General features: G+C 50.9%; 1 protein-coding gene across 1 annotated transcript in view; it reads right to left on the bottom strand.

The window, feature by feature from the left end:
- SLIT3 (slit guidance ligand 3) overlaps nt 1-23686 on the bottom strand; it is a 729977-nt gene that overhangs the window by 97353 nt on the left and 608938 nt on the right. The window contains exons 13-16 of the mRNA XM_040262791.1: nt 20093-20236; nt 18515-18678; nt 6993-7143; nt 5724-5798 (exon numbers count right to left, since the gene is read on the bottom strand). Of these exons, the coding sequence (XP_040118725.1) occupies nt 5724-5798; nt 6993-7143; nt 18515-18678; nt 20093-20236 (534 nt within the window). The remainder of the gene's footprint in view (nt 1-5723; nt 5799-6992; nt 7144-18514; nt 18679-20092; nt 20237-23686) is intronic.

Here is a 23686-nt window from a genome sequence, read left to right as displayed (position 1 = left end):
GATTGAGCAGTACATTGGCACTGTGCTCGGTTGGTGAGGTCCTGTCCACCTCCTTAGGGATGTCTCCCTTCCCCTGAGGTGGAAATTCTACTTCAAGCTGGGGTTACAAGTTAAAATGTCCCAGGGTCCAGGCTGCTGCTGCTGCTGCTGCTAAGTCGCTTCAGTCGTGTCCGACTCTGTGTGACCCCATAGACGGCAGCCCACCAGGCTCCCCCATCCCTGGGATTCTCCAGGCAAGAACACTGGAGTGGGTTGCCATTTCCTTCTCCAGGCAAGTGACCTAAAGTCAGAAACAAGCCCTGTGGGGACAGCAATGATCAAGAAAGCATGTGTCCCAGCTAAGGGGGCAGCTGCTCCTCAACTCAGCTCAACTGGAGCCATTTGGGAACATGGGCTGTTTTGCCAGATTTTCTGGTTTCCCAAAGGATGCTGCTGCTGCTGCTGCTGCTGCTAAGTCGCTTCAGTCGTGTCCGACTCTGTGTGACCCCATAGACGGCAGCCCACCAGGCTCCCCCGTCCCTGGGATTCTCCAGGCAAGAACACTGGAGTGGGTTGCCATTTCCTTTTCCAATGCATGAAAGTGAAAAGTGAAAGTGAAGTCACTCAGTCGTGTCAGACTCTTCGCGACCCCATGGCTGCAGCCTACCAGGCTCCTCCGTCTATGGGATTTTCCAGGCAAGAGCACTGGAGTGGGTCGCCACTGCCTTCTCCAAAGGATGCTAGAAATCCACATTTATTTTTCTGTGGAAACTCTTGATTTTTAAAAGACGGTGTGCGTGTATGCTAAGTCACTTCAGTTGTGTCCAGCTCTTTGCGACCCTATGGACAGTAGCCTGCCAGGCTCCTCTGTCCATGTGATTTTCCAGGCAAGAATACTGGGGTGGATAGCCATGCCCGCCTCCAGGGGATCTTCCCAACCCAGGGATTGAACCCACATTCTAGCATCTGCTGCACTGTCAGGCATGATCTTTACCACTAGCAGCACCTGGGAAGCCTGGCAATTACTTATTAAAAACACAATGAGCACCACCAAGTCCACCCAGGGGTAACTGATTTTGGCTAGAGGGGAGCTGGGTTTCAGTCTCTGCTTGAGATGTCCCTTCAGTGTAAGAACTGACCTGAAATTCACCTGAGAGAAGCCGTGACCCTGCTCGGAAGGGGAGGTCATTTGAAAAGCTTCTTTGAGTTTCCACAGTCCGGATAACCCTTGTGGGGAACAGCTCACAGCTTTGCTTTGCATCCCTTAGCACAAGTGATCCTTATGAAATCTCATTTTCCCCACAAGATAGGAAAGGACACAGAGGTTCAGAATAGTTTGGAAAGGCACAGCAGAGTCCAAAGTCCTGGCTCTGTGTCAACTCTCCTTTGCCCTCGTGCCCTGTCAGGATGCTCCCGTCCAGACCGTAACCTGAGGGCACTGGTCCCACAGACCTTGCGGAAGCCAAGCAGGCTAAGTCACAGACACAGCTGGCTGCAGCCACTCTGATGGGCAGAATTCCAGCTGATCCATCGCCTCATCGGGGTGTAGGGGTGGTGATGGGTCCCAGCAAATGAGGTCTGTTTACTTAAAAAGAGTTGCCATCAGGACTTGCCTGGTGGTCTAGTGGCTAAGACTCCACACTCTCAATGCAGGGGGCCCAGGTTTGATTCCTTATCAGGGAACTAGATCCTATATGCTGCAACTGGGAGTTCTCAGGCCTCAACTAAAGATCCTACATGCCTCAACTAAAAGTCCCCATGTGCCACAACTAAGATCCAAAGAAAAGAAAAGAACCATCACGTAAGCTTTGTTCAGGCAAGACTTCTAATGCTCTTGGTTGTGAGTGCAATAAATAAAGTAAAATAAGGGTCACCATCAAGTTATTTTAAATAAGCGGTTGCAGCTGGCAGTCTTTGGGGCCGGATCTGCCCTACCAGGACATTTGCTTGGCTGGCTGGCACTTACACATACATGGATTTAGGCACACACATGCACACGCGGGCATTCGCTGCCTTGAGACAGCGCTCGCAATCCCAGCTAACCTGCACTGTCACCACTCTTGGCTCCCGGCTTGATTTTTAAACTTGCACAAGTTTCTTTCTGTGTTTCAGCTTCCTCATTCGGGAAATGAAGCAATCTCAAAGCTGTTGTGTTTTTCCCATGAGGGGTAAATGCATGAATATCAGTACAGTTTGGCACAGAGTACAGTGATTAGTAACTGTGATTGGCTATTATTATCATTGTTGCCTTGCACCCACCGCCTTTTCACAGGGGGTCTTCAGTATTCGAGTTTGCAACTCCTGTTTTAACCATCTGCTCCAGGTCACTCAACACAGATGTCCTCTTTCTGTCTCCTAGCATCTTCTCACCACAGTCCCATGGACAGAGGACATGTCTTTCCCCTTATCTTTTACACTTCTTTTTTTAAAATTAGTTTTTATTGGAGTATAGTTCTTTTACAATGTTATGTTCATCTCTGCTGTACAGAAATGAACTATGCCAAAGCCTTTGACTGTGTGGATCACAATAAACTGTGGAAAATTCTGAAAGAGATGGGAATACCAGACCACCTGATCCGCTTCTTGAGAAACCTATACGGAGGTCAGGAAGCAACAGTTAGACCTGGACATGGAACAACAGACTGGTTCCAAATAGGAAAAGGAGTACGTCAAGGCTGTATATTGTCACCCTGCTTATTTAACTTCTATGCAGAGTACATCATGAGAAATGCTGGGCTGGAAGAAGCACAAGCTGGAATCAAGATTGCCGGGAGAAATATCAATAGCCTCAGATATGCAGATGACACCACCCTTATGGCAGAAAGTGAAGAGGAGCTAAAAAGCCTCTTGAAAGTGAAAGAGGAAAGTGAAAAAGTTGGCTTAAAGCTCAACATTCAGAAAACAAAGATCATGGCATCTGGTCCCATCCCTTCATGGCAAATAGATGGGGAAACAGTGGAAAGAGTGGCATACTTTAGTTTTGGGGGCTCCAAAATCACTGCAGATGGTGATTGCAGCCATGATATTAAAAGACGCTTACTCCTTGGAAGAAGTTATGACCAACCTAGATAGCATATTCAAAAGCAGAGACATTACTTTGCCAACAAAGGTCCATTTAGTCAAGGCTATGGTTTTTCCAGTGGTCATGTATGGATGTGAGAGTTGGACTGTGAAGAAAGCTGAGTGCCAAAGAATTGATGCTTTTGAACTGTGGTGTTGGAGAAGACTCTTGAGAGTCCCTTGGACTGCAAGGAGATCCAACCAGTCTATTCTAAAGGAGATCAGTCCTGGGTGTTCTTTGGAAGGACTGATGCTAAAGCTGAAACTCCAGTACTTTGGCCAACTCATGTGAAGAGTTGACTCATTGGAAAAGACTCTGATGCTGGGAGGGATTGGGGGCAGGAGGAGAAGGGGACGACCGAGGATGAGATGGCTGGATGGCATCACTGACTCGATGGACGTGAGTCTGAGTGAACGCCGGGAGTTGGCGATGGACAGGGAGGCCTGGCGTGCTGTGATTCACGGGGTCGCAAAGAGTCGGACACGACTGAGCGACTGAACTGATAGTTGCTTTACAATGTTATGTTCATTTCTGCTGTACAGCAAAGTGAATCAGCTCAACGTATACATGTATCCCCTCTTTTTTTGCATTTAGGTCACCACGGAATACTGAAAAGAGTTCTTTGTGCCATACAGTTGGTTCTCATTAGTTACCTATTTTATATATAGTTGCCTTACACTTCTGATCCTCATCATAACTTACAAGGAAACTGGATTTATTTCTATTATGCAAATAAGTACATTAAAGTACAGAAAGGCTAAGGGCATTCCTGGAGTGACATAGCAGGGGAGGGGCAGAGTTGAACTCAGAACAAATGCAGGTCTGCCTGCTCTTCCCCTACACCTGCATTTCTGGCTGCTCTCAGGAAGGGAATATTTGGCAGCCCCAACCCTCCTCCCAGCATGGTAAATGCCAGGATGAGCTGCCTGCCACCTGTCTCCGCTGATGAGAGCTCAGCTCACATGAAGCCACAATCCCCACCCCTCCCTTTTGCTGCTTGGACACTGAGGCTGTGCCGTGGCTTACCTGTGGCACGTGAACGCTTTGTTGCAGCACGTGGGATCTAGTTCCCCGAGCAGGGATTGAACCTGGGTCCCCAGCATTGGGAGCACGCAGTCTTAGCCACAAGACAAGTCTTAGCCACAAGTTTGGGGTTGAATTTGAAAGGACATGTCCTGGCAAGTGGTGGGTGATGTCTGTGCTGCGTTCCTGAAGCTAGAGGTGGTCCTCCCCAGGACCCGCGTGAGCCCTCCCTCCTCTGCTCCTTCAGTTCCTGTGCTCACCACTGCTCCCAGTCAGAGAGCAGTCCTGAAGCCACGGCCACAGTGGCAACTGCAGGCAGGGAAGGAGGGACAAAGCCCGACTAGCTCTGATGGGATTCAGATGCTGCACAGGGCAGGGCAAGTCTCTTTCCTTCTTGCCTGAAGGGGACTGATGTGACGGGTGGAGAGCAACATAAAATAAGGCTTACAATTAATTCTCATTATTCATCATGCTTCAGTTCTACAAAGTCACCAGGCAAGATGAATTGGTGAACGTGAAACCATCGCTTCTAGGGGAAATTGAGGGTTAGGTCCCTGTGAGCCCCTGGTCACGATATTTTTGTTAGCCGATCAATACGTAACTTTGTTTCATGCGTGTTTCTGTTTAAAGACATCTTGTTGGATATATATTGTTGATTTGTTTACACTGTACTCACAACCAATAGTACTGTAAGTCTTGCCTGAACAAAGCTTATGTAACAAGAATTTTCTCCGTAAAGCACACAGCCCTTCTGGAGTGTGCTTTAGGTCCATTTTAAACAGTGAAATCACCTACAAAAGCACAAATATGCAAAAAAATGTGGCGCTGAATACACTGTGGATTGGACACTTGTTTACAGTCTGGGAGCTGAAACAAGAACTCAGAGCGTGGCCTTGTTCTGTTTCAGCTGAGGGCATGAGTGTAGGGTGACTCAAATTTTTTGCTGCTCTGTGTTTAGGAATGACCATGAAAACATGTGAGTATGGATTTTGAGATTACAAATAAATGTTAGCAAATACAGGGTCTGTGAATAATGAGGCTACGACCATATTTCCTTTGTTCCAGAGGCAGACCCAAACTCGGACTGGGAGACGTGCTGCGTGTGGTGCAGGTGGGGAGCAGGGTCAAGGAGAAGGGAGTTAGACGGTGGAGGGGCCCTTGCCCATGCTGGCACATCTACTGGGGTACCTGGGGAAGGGAAGGCAGGGGGAGTGCATCCAGCTGTGGACCAGTGGGATTACAGATGAAGGAGGTGAGGCAGCTGGTGTTTCTGCTCCCATGGGTCACACCCACATGGAGGCCTTTAGAGTCTGTCTAAAAAGCAGACCTTCCAACTGTCATCTCACAAAAATTACTACAGCCCATGGGGTTGCCAAGAGTCAGATGTGACCGTGATAACACATGCACCCTGGGTCCCCTTATCGCACTGCTGGCGCTTAGTGGGGTCCCTCCCACCACCCTCTGGGGGTAGATGATGAGTGCAGAGTAGGGGGCAGGGATGGGCAGAGGGGAGAGGGGCTGAGGCTCAGGGGTTGTGCAGAACGCATGTTCTGGCTCTGTGTGGCCCTGTCTCAGTGTCCTGCTTCCTGGGGCATGACGGGGGAGACTGAGATGGGCCAGAGCAGAGGGAGAGTCTACCAATGTCCTGAGGCTGACTTACATTTTCCGCAGGTTGGGCAACTTCTTGAAGATGCCAGTGGCCTCAAGAACAGATATCTCATTGTCGTTTAGTCGCCTGTGTGGAAAGCAAGCGGATGAGGGGGTGGGTGAGCTGTGGAAGGGACACCTCCCCCATTGGGCCCCCGTCCTCCCAGGCCTTCAGCTAAGCTGACGCCCGGACTTCGCTCAGCCCAGGTCCATAGCACTGCAGAAACTGTCTGTATGACTCCTCAGCACGGGGCGCCCAGCAGTGAGGGGAGGGCTGTGCGAAGGGCGGGAAGGGAGGCCAGGCTTCTCTGCGTGGAGGAGCCCCTGTGATAAGGGCCTATACAACTTGCTGAACACTCAGCACTTGAACACTCAAGGGCCAGAAATTTGCCTTCATTTTGTAGGGGTACCAATCACCACTTAAACTTCCTGGGCATGCTCCCCAGATTCTTCCAACTCTGCAAGCCGCTCAGTGCTTTCCTGACCACATCCCTCTGCTAAGGGCAGCTCAGGGACTCCACAATCAATGTTCATACAAACCCAGGGAGAGCAGGAGGCAAAGAAAGGCCCTATTGTAATTTGTAAAGTCAAAGAGAATGATAACAACAACAACCATTTACACAGGGCTTACTCCATGCACAGATTCAAGATGAAGCCTGTGCTCGCCGCCTCTTACCTCATCTTTCTCACCCCTGTGGGAGGGAGGTATCATCACCTCCACTTTACAGCTCAGGATCTGATGCTCAGATCTAAGAAGCAACTTGCCCAATCTCAGGAGAACTGGAAAAGGCAGGAGTCAGGCCCAAGTGTGTCAGCCCCCACCCGCTGCACCCTCATCACCCCACGCTGGAATTTTGAGCTCTCTCACTTCTGGGTAAACGCCTCTTTATTAGCAGAGATAGCTGGAGGCTCAGATACATCTGATGGTTCTCGCTGTTTTCTCACTTCAGGTCGTATCCATCTTTCTGGTTATGTCGTAAGCTTCCCAAGGGCCAGGAAGGGTGGTCTGCCTTATTCATGTGGAAATGGGTGGGCCTGGCAGTGCCTGACTCCCAGTGAGTGTTCAGAGAATCTTTGCAGAATGAATGAGCTGTCTTTATTTGCAAGTAAACAGTCCCCAGTGGAGGCGTGAGGGTCTGCACTCAGTTGGAAAGTAGCAGACAGCAAGGAGCACCCAGGTGACTGAGCTGGGGGGGTCACCTCTAGAAGCCCACCCGTGCCCTAGCTGGCTCAGGGAGATGGGCATGGGGATGTGCAGGGGTCCTGCCCCTGTAGCACTCACAGGTCAGTGACGTATTCGGGGAGGTGGCTGGGGACCCGGGCCAGCTTCTGGCTGGAGCAGTCCACGATGGTGCCCTCGCAGCGGCACCTGTCCGGGCACACGAGGTCCATGAAGCACTCGCTGCTGAACCTGCTGCGGTAATCCTCCGAGCCTGGGGGGGCCAAAGAGGGGCATCAGCATCACCAGCCCGGGCCGGAGCAGGGCTGTGGGCAGTGGGGACAGGGACGTGGACTGGGGCGGGGGGGTGTCCAGAGCCAGAGGCAGCACTGCCCTCAGGTTGCGGCTGCCCTGCCGTGGTGCCTCCCGCCCCTCAGCCTCCAGGCTGCTTGCTTCCCTTTGGTCTGTATCATTCAACACTTTCAGGTCTAACAGCACAAGCTCTACGAGTTCTTAAGCTTCTGTTGGTCACACAGACGTTTTTCCACATCGGGAATTTGGTGTACAATTTAGGGGTGTCTTAGTCCATCATGCCCACCATCTATGGACCCTCTAAATACATTTTGAAGACATTTTGAAGGGGTTTTGATGAAAGCTATACCAAGGGTGGGAATGAGGTCAGGGAAGCAGGTAACAGACTCAGCTGTCTTCAGGGACAACGCAGAGACTGAAACGATAAAGGGGCCCAGCACACGGCAATCAAAACCACTGACACGCAATTTTATCATTGGGAAGTAATCATGAGAGTTGGCGTACTGGGGAATTGATGCCTGCTGCCCTAATGCTTGGGAATTTGGCTCAGGGTTGCCTGACAATTCTTTTAAAAAAATACTGGTAATGAATTCATACTTAAAACACTGTGAAATCAAGCACAACTCTTGTAAGGGTTAAATGTGCCTGCTGCCTTTGAAAGGAAGCTCTGTTTAACTACAGTCAAAAGCCACTTACAGTAAGCTATAAGTAGTTGGAGCTAAGATTAATGTTTGGAACTGAATTTTTCTTGAGGTTGCACAGCAATGGCAACAGGCCAGTGATGCACTGTCTTCAGAGATGCCCTCAGGAGCTGCTTTAATGATCAGAAATGATCCCCTGGCACCTGGGCGAACCTCTGTAAGACCACAAATCTTGCCTGAGATAAAAGGGAAGCTCTGATTCTCCTATCAGACATGAGCCAGCTGATTGGGGTTGAGTCTCTTTTATTTTCACCTTCAACATATCATCAGCACAATGACAGGCACAAGAGCTTAGCTAACTTCCACAGTGCTTCAGGGAATGTGAATGTCACTTGTTTGCCTGGCTAGCTGAGGTAGGCCTTGGCGATCTTAGTATAATAGAAGCAGAGTGGGGCACCTGCAGTGCAGAGATTTGGGCAGTGGAGGGTGTAGGTTTGCTCAGACTTCGCTACTTAAACCTCAGTCTCTCTGCCTGTAAAATGGGAGTTACATAGTTGCCCCTATCTCACAGGGGTTGTCATGAAGATTCAAGGATGATCAAGATAGTGGAGAGCTTCTGGGAAAGGGTCAAAAGGGTCAAGAGCTCTACAGATGTTTGTGATTGTGTTTTGTTTCTTTTTTCCCCTAGGACGTAGTGGAACATGTGACATGTCAGAGGCCATTACCATCAGCATGTGAAGTGAAGTCGCTCAGTCGTGTCCGACTCTTCGCGACCCCATGGACTATAGCCCACCAGGCTCCTCTGTCCATGGGATTCTCCAGGCAATAATACTGGAGTGGGTTACCATTTCCTTCTCCAGGGGATCTTCCCGACCCAGGGATCGAACCCGGGTCTCCCGCATTGGAGGCAGATGCTTTAACCTCTGAACCACCAGGGAAGCCCAATCAGCATAGCGAGTGATAATAGCTGACACGTATGCAGCATGAATCACGAGCCGGGCACTACTCTGGGCACTTCAAACAGATGACTCCATTAAATCTGTCCCACACTCTGGGACTATTATGACTCCATGTTACAAATGAGGACACTGAGGCCTGCAGGTCATTCAGGATGTGGCAGAGAAACAAACCCAGGCAGACTGCCGCCAGGGTCCGTGCAACTAATACCATGCTTACTGCAGACCTGCTTTTGGACGAAACCTTAACCTCAGTCCTGCAAATGATAATATGGTCAAGTGGAGGTGAACTGAATGGTATTTGCTGCCTAGTGGGCTTTGGGGAGACAGGAAGGAAGGAAATGTCTGCACTGACTGCTTTTTCACTCCTCACATTTTCTGCCCACAGTAATGCCTGACTGGGGAGAGACTTGGGGGTCTCTGATTCTGAAGGGGCATCATCTACCTAAAACAGAAGGTCAAGGCTTGGACCTGTCTCCTTTTCCTCTCTGCTCCTTCCCCATCCACCTCCTTCCCCCCATTTCATCCCAGGCTGGTATAAGCAAAAGCCACGCAAGTATCCCCGGTTATTTGGATGGCTTCCTGGTCCAATGTATTATGCAAATCTCTTGCCCTTGGCTTGCCAGCAGCCATCCCACTGAATAACTCTGACCTGGGCCATTTTCTCCCAGACACATCAGTGTGCTGGGTCTTGGGTAAATCGCATCGTGCAGACCCTGCCGAATGACCGCGCTCTCTTATTCCCTGATGGGGGTTCCCTATGGTCGTCAAGCAGCTTTCCGTGCACACATGTATTTCTCCTTGAGCGGTTGTCTACAGTGGGATCCTTGCAAATGGAGGAGCCCTGAGTGATCCAAGCCAGAAAGACAGGAGGGAGGACAGTTTGCTCGCCAACACGATGAGCCTGAAGATGTGCACGGCTGGGCCGCGGCCAGGGACAGTCACTGATTAAATGCGTTTTCGTTTTAATCAAGGTGAGAGCATGTGTGGTTAGCGTGAATCTCTCCCTGTACTATACTTAGACTACAACTGGCCGACCTCTGCAATGGAGCTGCCGACCCATTTTAATGAAATGATTTTGCAATTAGATTCGATGGACTAATATGCTCTTCCCCACATTTTTTCCCCTGCTGTTTTTGTTATTGCCCTGGATTGTAATAATGAGGGGGTTGGAGTGTGATATTTTCTATGAGCGGGAGCCAGAAATGTTAATGACGGTGTACACATGAGACGGAAAGGGTGCGTGCCCCAGCCAGGGCCAGCCTGAAACGCTACCCCCATCACTTCATATTTCATACCCAAATTACCCAGGGTTTCTCAGAGCCATTTGTTATGCCTAATGCTCATAACTACCCCAAAGTATTTTTAACTTTTCTAGAGCTTTAAAAGTCAATTTCAATCTCCATGCATATTCGTCACTGACAGAAATACTTAGTAGGAGAGGAGTAACTTAAATAGGCTGTCATTTCTTCTCTTTGGGAGAGTTCAGAGAGGAGAGATCTCAGAGGATTTGAAGAAGGGCCATAAAACTAGACCCTGACTGAAACGGGCTCTTGGGGGAACTGATGTCAACTGGCATTTCACCAGCTTCTGCCCCCGGAGCCCTCCTCCCCCTTGGCACGCAGTTCAGAACGACGACACTTGGAACATGAGTACAGAGAAACTTTAAGAGACCAGGGGAGTGGAATGCACAGCAATGTGACTTTATTATGAATCCTTGTGCTGCCGCCAGTTCCCAGGAGAGAATGTGTACCACACTGGCATGGTTTTGGCCTGGGGCAGGTGAGGAGCCAGAGCTCCCACTCTTTGGACGGACTCGGCTCTGAGGCTGGCGCTGGGCCCAGGGTGGCTGCTGTCACAAGCAGTCTGCATTCTGAACCATCCTCTGGGCAATGAGTTTGTTGAAGAGAAGTCATGGATGAACCATTATCAGAGGACCAAGGAAAGGCCAACGCACAGAACTATCCTCTTCTAGCTCCCTAAGGTGGGTGGGATGAAAGAAGACGGAAAGGAGCAGAAAGAGGAACCGGGGGGAGCAGGAGGCTTGCTGGGGCTCTTCGGCTTGAAAGGCCAAGCCGAGGTCAGAGGTAATGAATGGAATCAAGAGAACAGTGCTAGGCATACAGTTATCCATCATGGGCAAAGGCTGGGGGACCAGATATCAGTTGGCTGGAAAACAGCAACTGTTCACCAGGAACTTGGAGACTGGTTGGGCAGACAGCTGTCCTAGTGAGCTCGGCCCCTCAGAGTCAGACATGAGTCAGCCATCTGCCTGGCAGCAGAGGCAAATGGCCACAGCCTGCAGCTGGGTACTTCCTGGTCATAGCCAGCTGAGGAGGGCCAGGAAAACTCAACATGCCCCCTCTGTTCACAGGGAAAGGGAGTTTCTCTGGGCTTAAGGACTTGTTCTGTTAAATGGGTCTTGGTATGGTATTCATGCTGGTGGGGAGGAGCCGTGTAAACAGGGGTGTTTGCTCTCTTTCTTGCTCAAGCCATTTGTGGTTAACAGAAGGAAGCTTGAAAGGGGGTGTTAAAAGATTTTTTCAATATCCTATCAAATCAAGTCAATGTCTTTTTGATTTTGTAATTCAAGGCAAAGGGCCTTGTCCATAGCTGGGAAGGCTGAGGATTATAGCTGTAAATAGCATTCATGTTGGGATCTGATGACCCTGGGCAAGTGAGTTGACCTCTCTGTGCCTCAATATAAAAAAAAAGTGTTAGTCACTCAGTCGTGTCCAACTCATGCGACCCCTGTAGCCCGCCAGGCTCCTCTGTCCATGAGATTCTCCAGGCAAGAACACTGGAGTGGGTAGCCATTCCTTTTTCTAGGGGATACTTATCTGCAAAATGGGATTGATAGGGTTGTTGTGAAGACTGAACAAGGTGATGATGTAAAATAGCTCAGCACTGGGTCTAGAGTAAACATTCAACGCATGGTAAAGGAATCCAGAGTTAAACAGGATTCTCCATGCCTCAGCAATGCTGGGCCCTGGCTCTGGGGGGTAACTTGAGAGAGAGAAGACAGTCAGAGCCGCACATCGCCGTGGGAGCCCAGAGCTCAGCTCCTGGCTGAAGCCAGAGCCGTCTCTCATGTGGGTCAGGATTACAGACTACAGGGTATGAACCAACAACACCATCTTCTGGTTATGCTGGGTCTATCAAGAAATAAACAGAACGGGAGGCCCCAAGACCCCTCTCTTTATTATCAGAGGCAGGAAGGTCTACATGGTAGTCAACTAGAACCAGTGAGCAGCGCAGCACTTTGGTCTCATGTTAACTGTGCTTGACAGCTCAAGGAAACAGTCTGGACCTTAGGTTGTGAGGGGACCAGGGTCAAAGTCCTCACGAGGAGCGGGGTCAGTTCCAGGAGAAGCCTCAGGCTACACCCAGCGTCTCAGACTCAAGGGTGTTCATCACTCTCATGCTCAAGATTAATTCCTAATGCTCCTGGTAAAGATGGTGGGTGAGGGGTGGGTCACCACCAGTATAACATTCGGGTTAAACCACTTGAGAAGATGACCTTGGGCTAGGACTCTTCGATGAAGCAAATGGCATATGCCTTGGGTATACGTGTTCCCTTCAAATGGAAGAAGAAAAGCAGTGGTCTCAGACCTGAAGACCTTCCTCTTGGCTGGCACTCGGACTAGACTTGGGGAAGGGTGACTCCCTTCCGACAGAGACGTGGAGGCAGATCTGGGCCCGCCCCGCCCCGGTGGGCTTCTGCAGCCCCCCTTTCAGCCTGGATCTGCTAGCTGGAGGGGGGGCACTCTGTGAGTCCTTCGCGACTGCTCCCCGCCCCGGACCCCCGCCCGTGGTGAGGCTGGCCCAGGAGAGGTGGGTCTGGCGGAGGCGGGTGCGGTGCTCCAGAGCAGAGAAGAGGTGTCCGGCGTGGCGGGCCATGCTGCAGGAGAGCGCGGTGCTTTCCGCGGTGCTTGACAGAACCATGTTCCGTTTCCATCGTTCCACCACATGGTTAGATCAAGCACAAAGGAAAGCCCCGCGGCGACTGGTCAGAGTCAAGGTCAGGAAGCAGCGTCAGAGAGAGGACAGGAGCGCTCAGAGGAAGCAGCGTGGAGCAGCGGAAGCCAGAGCAGGCCCCCACCGAGGGTGATTAGTACCGGGGGGCGGGACTCCACAGGAACGCGTCCAGAGACCGGGAGCTCGCTGCCCTCTCGCCCCGCCCACAGCGGAGGCAGGAGGAAGGGAGGAGAACCGACAGGAGGCCCCGGGACACCCCTAACTCTGGAGTTTCCGGGCAGGACACATCCTCCCCAAGGGAGCTAAGACCGCAAACATCTGTCATCACGCCACAGGCCTGAACTGAGACTCTGCACCCACGCCACAGGCCTGAACTGAGACTCTGCACCCCACTCGATCATCTTCTCTGTTCTCTGCTGGGCTCGCCCCTTGGCCGAAGGCCTCTGTAAGCCTGTTCCCCTGGCGCCTTCAGTAAAGACACAGGCGGCGCTTCCCAGTGGTCCCGCAGAGCTGCAGTGCTCTTTAGTACAAGTCCCTCTGCCGTCTCCTCAGTATCCTTCAAGGCCCCAGAAGCTGTCTGGCTTACAGACCCTCACTCCAGATCACTCGGATGTGGCACGGAGACACGGTGTGTGTTCCCAGCAGGGGGAGTCAGGGCCGCTCTGGGGCCTTGGGTCTGGGGCTGAGAAACCCTCAGCCCAGCCATTATGGCGGGGTGCCTCTCTCAGATGGAGAGAGGGAAAGGAAGTGAGAGGTACCAGACTCGAGGGTCCTTCCTGATTTCCTCCTTGACTGTGAATCAGGAGGTGGGTTGGAGAGACCAACGACCAATCGTTTTGTTTGCCATGGCCCAAATGAAGGTGCTCAGTGTCTGCACTAGATTGGGGGTGGTGTTCATGAACTCCCGCCCAAGCCACGGGGAGGAGAGGCGTGCATCCTGAAGAGACCAGAGTCAGGGCTAGGTGACTGGGACCCTCCGTGTCCTGCCGTCTGACAGGAGGGACAGGGTCACCGTTCCTCTACGGTATGATTGTAGGAAAGATGGCGGCAATATCTTGACAGTGTAGAGGTTATCAGCATTGACTGACCCCTTAGTCCAAATCACTCTACAGCTCCGCACCTGGTCCCGCCTCTTGCTAAGCCCTCTCTGGCTGGCTGGAGTTGGCCACTGTCATTTAGACTCAACTCTGCTTTTGTCCCTCTCTCTTCCCTCCGCCAGTCAGGCAGAGCTCTGCCAACACTCTGGTCTGAGAATTTCATACTCAAGTTTGATCAGGCCCTCAGTGCCAGAGAAGGGAAAACCCATCAGTTCACGCCCCTGTCCCCAAGCCTTAAAATCTCCTTCTGCTTCTCCTCTCGGACACAGCTGGGAAGCCAGACACCCAGCCTAAGGAGGGCCTCTATGCTTTGCAACAGCAGCCCTCAGATTGGTTTGGTTTGATTCTCTTTGGTTTCCCTCAACAAAAGGAAATGGAGGGACCTGGGAGAAAAGTGATCAGGAATCTTCTCAACATTAGAAGGCCTGGGTAACAGATCTTGTCCTGAGAATGTTGTTGTTTGCTATTGTTTAGTTGCTCAGTCGTGTCTGACTCTTTGGGACCTGATGCACTATAGCCCGCCAGGTTCCTCTGTCCAAGGGATTTCTGAGGCAAGAATACTGGGATGGGTTGCCATTTCCTCCTCCAGGGGATCTTCCCGACCCAGGGATCGAACTCGCATCTCTACACTGGCAGGCAGATTCTCTGCCGCTGCGCTATCCTGAGAGTCCTACTCTATAATCTCAGATAAGACTTCCTGCTGCTGGCCTTGGCTCTCTAGCATGGTCTGAATGGCCCCCAGGGGCTCTAAAGCTCTGTGATGCCCTGAGAAGTGTCCTGCTCTGTGCCATTTCTGCGCAGATGAGGACAGAGAGGATGCCACTCTGTACTTTTCAGCATGAGTTTCTTGCCCACTGAATCTCCACACACAAAGTGGAGGAGGCAGGTCAGAAGACAGACAGCATTTTCCAACCTCCAAGTGCTCCCCTGAGGATGGGCGTGGGGTCTCAGGCAGCCAGATGGTGCCTTCTGAAGACTTAATCTGATGGTCAGATTACCGCAGCACTCACCTCTAACCCGATCTTGCTGCCTAGGGCATCGGATGCGGCTGATGGAGGCAGACACAGAGCAGCTGGGAAGCCAGACAGCCCAGCCCAAGGAGGGGCTTTATGCATTGCAATACCAGCCCTTAAATTGGCTCCTAATTACATCAGCTGTTTTTGCAATAGGGGTGCTTTTAGGGGAAAGTAAAATGCAGACTTGTTATCTGTCAAATTCAGTACATATCACCTGCCCCTCCCTTCTTTCTTCTTGAGCTTCCTGGCAACACACAGCTTCAGAGCCACGGCTTCTGCATCCCTCAAGGCTGAGCAGGTCTGGGTCCCAGTGTCTCTCAAAGCCAAGGCCTTCAGAGTTCACCAGGACCTAGCTTTTTCAACCTCTCTTGTCTGTAGTTGTCAGGATTACCACTGCTCTTTCTCTACCTTTATAGGAATCATCTTTCCGCTTAGTATTGATGAATAAAAATATTTTAGACAAAGTGAGTCAAAAAACCCTGTCCCTTTCTCCTATTTCTTTTCTTTTCTTTTTTTTTTTTTAATATTTTTTTTTCAGTAGTTGTGGCTCCTGGGCTTTAGAGCGCAGGTTCAGGAGTTGTGACTCCCAGGCTCAGTTTCTCTGAGACACATGGGATCTTCCTAGACCAGGGATAGAACCCATGTCTCTCACATCGGCAAGCAGATTCTTACCACTGAGCCACCAGGGAAGCCCTCCCTAATTGTTCCTTTTTAAAATTCCCGATCATTCCTACCCCACATAGGAAAAGAAAACAGGGTTCCTCACAGCAGTCCCCAACCTTTTTGGCACTGGGGACTGGTTTCGTGGAAGACAGTTTTCCCACTGACTGGGACAGGGTGGATGATTCCAGGATGATAAAGAGGATCACATGTATTGTGTACTTTATTTCTAATGTAATGCTGCTGCTGGTCTGACAGGAGGTACAGGTCTGCGACCTGGAAGTTGGGGACCCCTGTGTCTAGTGCGAACGTAGGTAGCTGGTGGCAGAGCTAGAGTTAGAACTAAGCTCTACTGTTTCTAGGTCTGCTGGCTGGTTCCTCTTTCTCCTAATTCGTTCTGTCTGTACCTTATCCCCAGTCCCAGCCTACAGTCATTCTGAGCCAATGGCTGACCCCTGGGCTGGTTCCACCCTGCTCTATGCCCCAGGGTCTTGGCATCAATCAGGATGTTGAGATCAGGACCAGACGCCCGTGAGACTGAGGGATTGGGGTGGGTAGATAGCACCCTGCCTCCTTGTCATCTTATCACCCCTCTTCTTGAGCACAACTGCTTGTCCGAGCTAATTAGCTCAGCCCTGGCTAGACATGGGTAGGAACAGAGGGGGCGGGAGGGATGAGGGGGGTAAGTCATGAGGGAGGGGCGTGGGGAAAAGATGGCTGTGCCTCAGGGCACAGAGACAGAGAGCACACGCCCCCCGACACGCTGTGGGCCCCAAGGAGGGACCTAAGGAAGCAGTTCAGGGCCTGGGGCTGGGGCCACAGGCTGGGGGAGGTAGTCACCGCAGCAGCGGGGCCTCCTTCCCAAAGGCCCTGCCCTGCCACGTGCTCCACGGTGTGGCGGGGCAAGCCAGCCCTGGGTTCGAGCCCGCCCCTACAGTTTGCTTGCTGTGACCACGGCTTGTCCCTTCACCTCTGAGCACTCAGCTCCTGATGCTGCAGCAAGGGTACCGCTCCTGCTGCTTTTCAGGGAGGAGATGGATGGGCCCCTGGGCTGGACACCTGATGTTTGTCAAGCGGAGTAAAATCGAAGCTTTATTCTCACCTAGACACACCAAGGACAAAGCTAGTGGCAGAAGCTGAGCTCTGCTGAAGAAAAGAGATAAAGTGCCCAGTCCTGAGGTCAAGGAAGACTCCCCTGTCTGCACATGCACAGGAAGGTTCCTTTGGGGTCAAAAATGGAGGGGGCACCACCCCATAATTAGTGTGGATATCCATCCATAGACCTCTGTGGAGGGATCCATCTAGGCAAAAATTTGCGCACACATCTTGGTCCAAGAACGAGTCCGGTGTAGAGAAAGAAACAAGATAATGAGCCAAAGGTAAACAAAGACCTGGAAAGACTGTCCGATATAAGTGATTTAAATCCTTTCTTTACTTCACTGCTCACTCAGGACACCTGCACTCCTTTCTGGGTATGTATTTCTGTCTTGCTTCCAACTTAAATAAATAAACTGTTTCTCTGCGTATTCTCCCATATGTTGTGCTGTCTCTAATAATAAACTTTGTACCTGTTTTGCAGTTTTTACCTCCTTGAAACAGTTTTGCTTTCAAACTGGGATAAGAATCAGGGAACTTGGCTTCTGGACTCTAGCCCCTGGTGGACGGGCAGGTAGGTTCAGTCCCTGGACAGGGAAATAAAATCCTGCTTCAAGACCCCTGTCCCTCTGAGAACAATCTCATGTGACTCCTGGAAGAAGCAAGGCCAACTAGGAGCCCTGAGCACAGTGCTCCTCAGGCGTGAGAGACTGCTCTGTAATCAACACTGTTATTCTGGGGAAGACAAACTGAGATCAGTGTCTCAGACTGCCACAGAGTCCTTGGGGTCCCTCCAAGCCCTCTCGAGGTATTGGCTTCTGCTGAAAAAAATAAGACAGCCCAAGTTTATCATTCTGGAGACACAGACTGAAGAATCTGACTCAGAGGATCAGAACAACAAGAAGAGGCGGAGGCTGGCCCGCTGCTCTCCTCCTGGCGACTAGGATCCACGCTGGCTTTCTCCCCAGGAAAACCCACCTACACAGGACGCTCAGGTAGGGGAAGAAGACCGGTTCCTGATGACACACAGATGGCGAGGGCTGGCTTCTCCCCTCCTCACCACGTCATACTATCAACATCTCACCATTGGGAGCACAGAGCAGCTTGGTGATTTTTTTTTTTTTTTTTCTGCAGTAGCAAACAACAGAAATGACAGCCATTTGTAACTGCCTGTTCATCCAGCTCATGGGTCAAGAACAAGTTCTGTCTCCAAAGATGAGCTGAGAATTTGCCTGCCACTCACCCCCTGCTTCATATCCGGGTACAGCAGGGAGGAAGGTTTCTAGAGAGAGCTTGAAAACTAGAGAGCAAGGCTGTGCTTTCTTCCTGAGCAACACTCTCTGTGGTTCTCTCCGGGATCAGTAAGCACCCGTCTAGGGTGGAGGGGAGAGCAGACATGTCTGTGAAACCTACACTCTGGGTTAAGGAATGTTCCAAAGGTGGCTTTCGAGGGCAAGAGGAAGCCCCCAGGACTGCATGCTTCCCACAGCCTGGCCTGGGGTAGATTTATTTCTCTATCTGCCACTTGGGGAGCATGGTTAGGAAACTAAAAGCTAAGGAAATCAATCATATCCTCTAACAGCACATGTGTCCATGCTGCCTCATGGCCTCGCTTCCACCTGGCTCTGGAGATCTGTGGCTGCCTGGGTTCTGTCTCTCCAAAATCGCGCCCCTCCTCCCCCAAGTGCTTGTATTGTGTGTGTGTGTTTTATTTTAAATCCATAAGCTAATTGGTTTTCTGCAGGGCTAACTGAATTTCCCCAATTTAATTTGCAGAGATGCTCCCCAGGAGCCATTACAGCATGCGATGTCCTCCAGATTGGATTATCGGCCTCTCCGGGGCTGCTGTACTGAGTCGGAAGGTGGGGCCCAGCCCCATAACCTGATTACCTGAGCAGCGGAACTTCTTGCTCTTGATCTGGCTGATGCGCTTGTTGGCCAGCCGGCGCGGGCTGCTGCAGCGGGCCCCGCTGGTCTCAATGGGGTTGTCCTGCAGGTAGTCAGCCAGCCACCTCAAGTGGCAGTCGCACACGAATGGGTTTTGGGCCAAGTGGCTGCGAGAGGGACAGGAGTTCATTAGGGGGGCCCTCGGGACTCTGTTCTGCCACTGCCCCCCTGGCATGGGCGCTGATAATACAGCTCCAGGCTCCCTCCCTCAGTGCCCCAGGAAGCCTCGGGCGGTGGGGGGGTGCCAGAGCTGCTAAGACCTCTAGACAAGACCTGGATGGGGCCCTGAGTCCAGCTGTTGGCGAAAGCCAGTCAAGGTGCAGCTGGCACCCAGTCTGGGGCATCAGCCTTCCTAACCCTCCCCACCCGGGCCGGACTCAGGTCTCGAACCTCACCCATGACACTGCTGACGGGCATAGTAAGCTGCGGGCTTAGGATTTATGCAGAGAGTAGACTGAATTTTATTTTCCAAGCTCAGAAACACCCGGTGCATAAAGCAGCTGGTGTGGCATCGGGCACAGGACGGGTGTTCCATTTATAGTAGCAGGTTTTGCTGTTATTATCCTCAGCATCACGGGGGCGTCAGCACCATGGGCTCACTGAGAAAATTCTCCACAGCGCTGCGCACTGCTCAGCACGCGGTCGGGCTTCAGGGTGCGGCAGCTGTCCTTACTCTCTGTGGCTCCTGTCTCCGGCTCCAGGGGCAGTGAGGGCTAGATGACTCACAAGGCCTCCAGAAACCCCCGGGATTGTGGTCAGGCCTGGCGCTGGGGCGAGGGTCTCAGCTGAGGGGTGGAGCCATCAGAAACACAGGCTGAGATCTGTACTCAGGTGTCATCTGTCTAAGGGAACTGTTTATGAACATCTGCCATTCTTGCCTGGAGAATTCCGTGGGTGGAGGAGTCTGGTGGGCCATGGTCCATAGGGTCGCAAACAGACATGACTAAAGCAAGCTAGCAGGCACGTATGCCATGCTTGGAAGTGAGGAACTCCTCTCAAAAGAGGGAGGTGAAATACCCCTGAATTCTGGTACAAGGTGCCTGTCCCAGAGACTTGGCTTTGTGTTGTGGAGGGGGACAGGTATTAGCGGGCAGGAATGAGTTTTCAGCAGAGACGGAGCCTGCTCAGAGAGAATACAGCACCCAGAGTGGTTAAGACAGCAGGTGAACCAGCCACTTGGCCTGGATTCAAATCCTGCAGCTTAGTAGCTGTGCAACCTTGAATAAGTTACCTCACCTCTCTGTGCCTTGGTTTCCTAACACAGAAATGGGGCATCATAGTAGCATCTACCTCCTGGGGTTGTTGTGAGGCTTAGTGGTTTGGATACAGGGAAACCATCCCGTGGGGCAGTGAGCATGGCGTGAGTGCTCAGGACAGGCCTGCTAGCGCTGTTACTAATGCTTTACTCGGGCTGCAGGCTCCGGGGCTCCTCTGGGATGTGCCTGCTCTGCTTGGCTTGTGAGTGCTCTCTGGGACGCTAGTGGCGGCCTGGGCCTGTGCTGGCACTCCTGACATACTCACAGTGTCTGGATGGCCTGCAGAGGGGCAAAGAGCCCCTTGCTGATGGTCTGCAGCTTGTTGTCGTACAGGGAGAGGAGGCTGAGGCTCTGCAGGTCCTGGAACGTGTTCACCCGCAGGCAGTTGATCTTGTTGGCATTGAGGAGGCTGCAGACAGAAGAGAGGCCGCTGACTCCCTCATCCCAGTGAGGCCTGAGGAGCAGGGGCGGGGCTGCCGGCCTCAAAGCATCCTCCTGACAGCCAGCCTCCCCGCCGCCACCCCCATCAGAGAAAGGGGACCTGCAGGCCTCCGGCCACGGGATCTCCTACCACACCTAGGCACTGGCAGCCGCGCACCACAGATGCTGTGTGGCACACCGACCCCTTGAGCCTTCCCCTGCACCCACGCCCTTGGAGGAAGACTGGAAATCACACCCTGCATGCTCCACTTTCTACTGTAGAAGGCAGAGCCTCCAGGTCTCAAAAAAAAAAAAAAAAAAGAAAGAAAGAAAGAAATCTTTGGCACAATTGCTTGGAAGCTTTAGCTGACTAAGAGGTAATTTTTATTCAGAAAATTCCTCAGAATTCTTTTGGATCACTGATTCCATTGAGAATCTGCTGAAAGCTGTAGGTCATCCTCCCAGAAAAAATTCAGCCATGGGTAGGCATGAGTGCACACACATACGCAGTCTCAATCTCTCTCACACACAAACACGGAAGGAGCCCTCGTGATTCTGCAAATATGCCACGTGCCTTCTGAGCATATTCTCTACCCCTTTCATCTGGAGACTCCTTCTCCTCCTCTGTATCTCAGCTCAGATGCCACCCCCTCAGACAGGCCTACCCTGACCACCTCATTTCCAGGGTGGCCCCACAATTGCCCGTCATAACCCCCTGTTTACTCCCCTCACAGCCCTTCTCTCAACTTGTGATCAGAAGATATTTTTTATCATTTGCCTCCTACTCAAGACAGTACACAAATGATATATATATTTTATTCTTCCCTTTCTTCCTAGTACTTGGCCCAAGCATTTATTAATACACCTGGCTCCAGCCCTGACTCCAGGGGGTCACACTCATCTAAGGTGACACCCTCCCCCAGGGTCAGCCTTCCTATCCACGAGGGACCCCCCTTCGGCTGTGGCTTTAGTTCTTCAGAACCCTGTCCCCACCAAAAACAAACAAAGCCGTAAAAGAAAGCTGTCTGGCGAAAGGTTGGCCCAGGAAGAGTGAAGCCTTGAGGGTTACAGGAGTGTTTTTCAGGACATGGGTGCCAAGGCAAGCACTTTGGGTCCTAAAAACCCTTTGTGATCCTAGACTGATGAGCTGTGCCCTTCAAACTCATGTGAAACTATTTCTCACTCGCTCTTGAATGAAAGTGAGGGGCTACTAAACTAACCAGCAAAAATCTTGAATTGTAAAATTTTCTCTTTTTAACACTGGCTCAGAGCTTCCCTCCTGGGCAAGGACCTGAGAGATACATCATGGCTGGCTTGTCTCCAAAGTTGCTGGTGCCAAGGTCCAGAAGACTGGAGTTGGTAATGGAGGGGCTGCCGTGGGAGCTCAGCCAAGCATGCCACCTCTCCATGGCTGCAGCTCCATCCTCGAAGGGGCCCCTGAGCATCCTGTGCGAGGCAGGCAGCTGCGGTGGTGACAAGAGGAAGCACCACCTGTTTAATCTGGCTAATGATGGGCAGGGGTCCCAAGGGTTCACACAGGTGGCCTCCTGCCTCGCAGTAGAACAAAAAGCTCATGTTACTAGACTTTTCATGTTTTCCAATGTGCTTTCCTGACATCCTGTTATTCTCACGGTCACCTGGGCAGAGGGGCAGAGCCAGCCTCACATGTTACAGGTGAGGAAACTGAGGCTGAGAGTTGGGAGAGAGAGAGGCGGGTTGTGCAAGGTCATGCATTTCCAAGGAGTATGCTGGAATCAGTTATGGTAACTGAGGTCTCTGGAGGATTTCTTTCTTCTTTATGAGTGCTTTATCTACCCTGCCCATCTGTCTATCCCTTTGTAGCAATTTCCCCCCAAGAATTTGCTATGCTTTGTATATTAAATTTTACTCAAAGTCACTCCATTTGTCGGCGGGGTCGGGGGGGTGGTAGCACTCCAAGGAAGATGCTATGGAACAGAGAAACAGGGAGAAAAGAGAGTCCAATAGGGCTAAACCTCTAAAGAAACATAAAGTAAGTGGTAAATGATTTGTTCCAAAGCTTGATGTTCGGGGCCTTTTGAGGGAAATACTGAATGAGATAAAGAGACTAGGTCAGAGGTGCTCATCTCATGACCTAAGGAGAGATACTCTCTGCAGCATCCTGCAACATGCCGCATGCAACTCTTTTCATCCAGCCCTCCCAGTGTGCTGAAGGTGGGGGACAAAGCTACCCTGAGGTGTCACCTCATCCCAGTCAGAATGGCCATCATTAAAAAGTCTATGAATAGCAAATGCTGGAGAGAGTGTGGAGAAGAGGGCACCTTCCTACACTGTTGGTGGGAGCGTAAATTGGTGCAGCAGCTATGGGGAACAGCATGTAGGTTCCTCAAAAATCTAAAAATAGAACTACCATATGGTCCAGCAGTCCCACTCCTGGACATATATCCAGACGAAACTTGAAAAGAAACATGGCCCTTAATGTTCATGAGGCATTATTTACAACAGCCAACACATGGAAGCAACCTAAATGTGCACCAGCAGATGAATGGATAAAGAAGATGTGGAGTATACATATATTTATATGGTGAGATATTACTCAGTCATAAAAAGAATGAAATAATGCCATTTGTAGCAATACGGATGGACCTAAAGATATCCAACTAAGTGAAGTTAGTTGGACAGAGAAAGATGAAACTATGATATTACTTATATGTGGCATCTAAAATATATACAAATGAACTTATTTACAAGACAAAAACAGACTCACAGACAGAGCAAACTCATGGTTATAAAAAGAGAAAGCGGGGTGCGGACTGATAAATTAAGAGTTTGGGATTATCAGATACCAACTACTGTATATAAAGCAGATAAACAACAAGGTCCTACTACATAGCACAGGGAACTATATTCAATATCTTGTAACAAATTATAATGGAAAAGAATATGAAAAAGACCATATGCACACACACACTTACATATGCACACACACGTGTGACTGAATCGCTCTGCTGAACAACAGAAACATACAACACTGTGAACTAACTATATTTTAATTTAAAAAATCTGGATATTTCTGTCTCTCTCTATCACACACACAGAACATAAAAGATTTTTATTTTCTCCTGGAAAAAACCAAAACAGATGTCCTAGTCACACTGGGTCTCCTGGAGGCAGTCACGGAGCAGCTGCCCTCTTTAGATAAGACATGTGCTCCATGGGCCACCGTCCTCACTGTTCCCTAGTGCTTGCCCCTCTCAAGTGGACTGATGCTGAAGCTGAAGCTCTGAGACTCTGGCCACGTGATGTGAAGAGCCGACTCATTGGAAAAGACCCTGATGCTGTGAAAGACTGAGGCAGAAAAAGAGGCAGGCAGAGGATGAGATGGTTATTTAGCATCATGGACTCAATGGACATGAATTTGAGCAAACTCTGGGAGACAGCGGAGGACAGAGGAGCCGGG

Source organism: Oryx dammah, unplaced genomic scaffold, assembly GCF_014754425.2.
Source record: "Oryx dammah isolate SB20612 unplaced genomic scaffold, SCBI_Odam_1.1 HiC_scaffold_20, whole genome shotgun sequence".
In the NCBI taxonomy this organism is placed as follows: Eukaryota; Metazoa; Chordata; class Mammalia; order Artiodactyla; family Bovidae; genus Oryx; species Oryx dammah.
The sequence above is the reverse complement of the archived record's forward strand: the minus strand, read 5'-3'. Positions and strand labels throughout refer to the sequence as shown.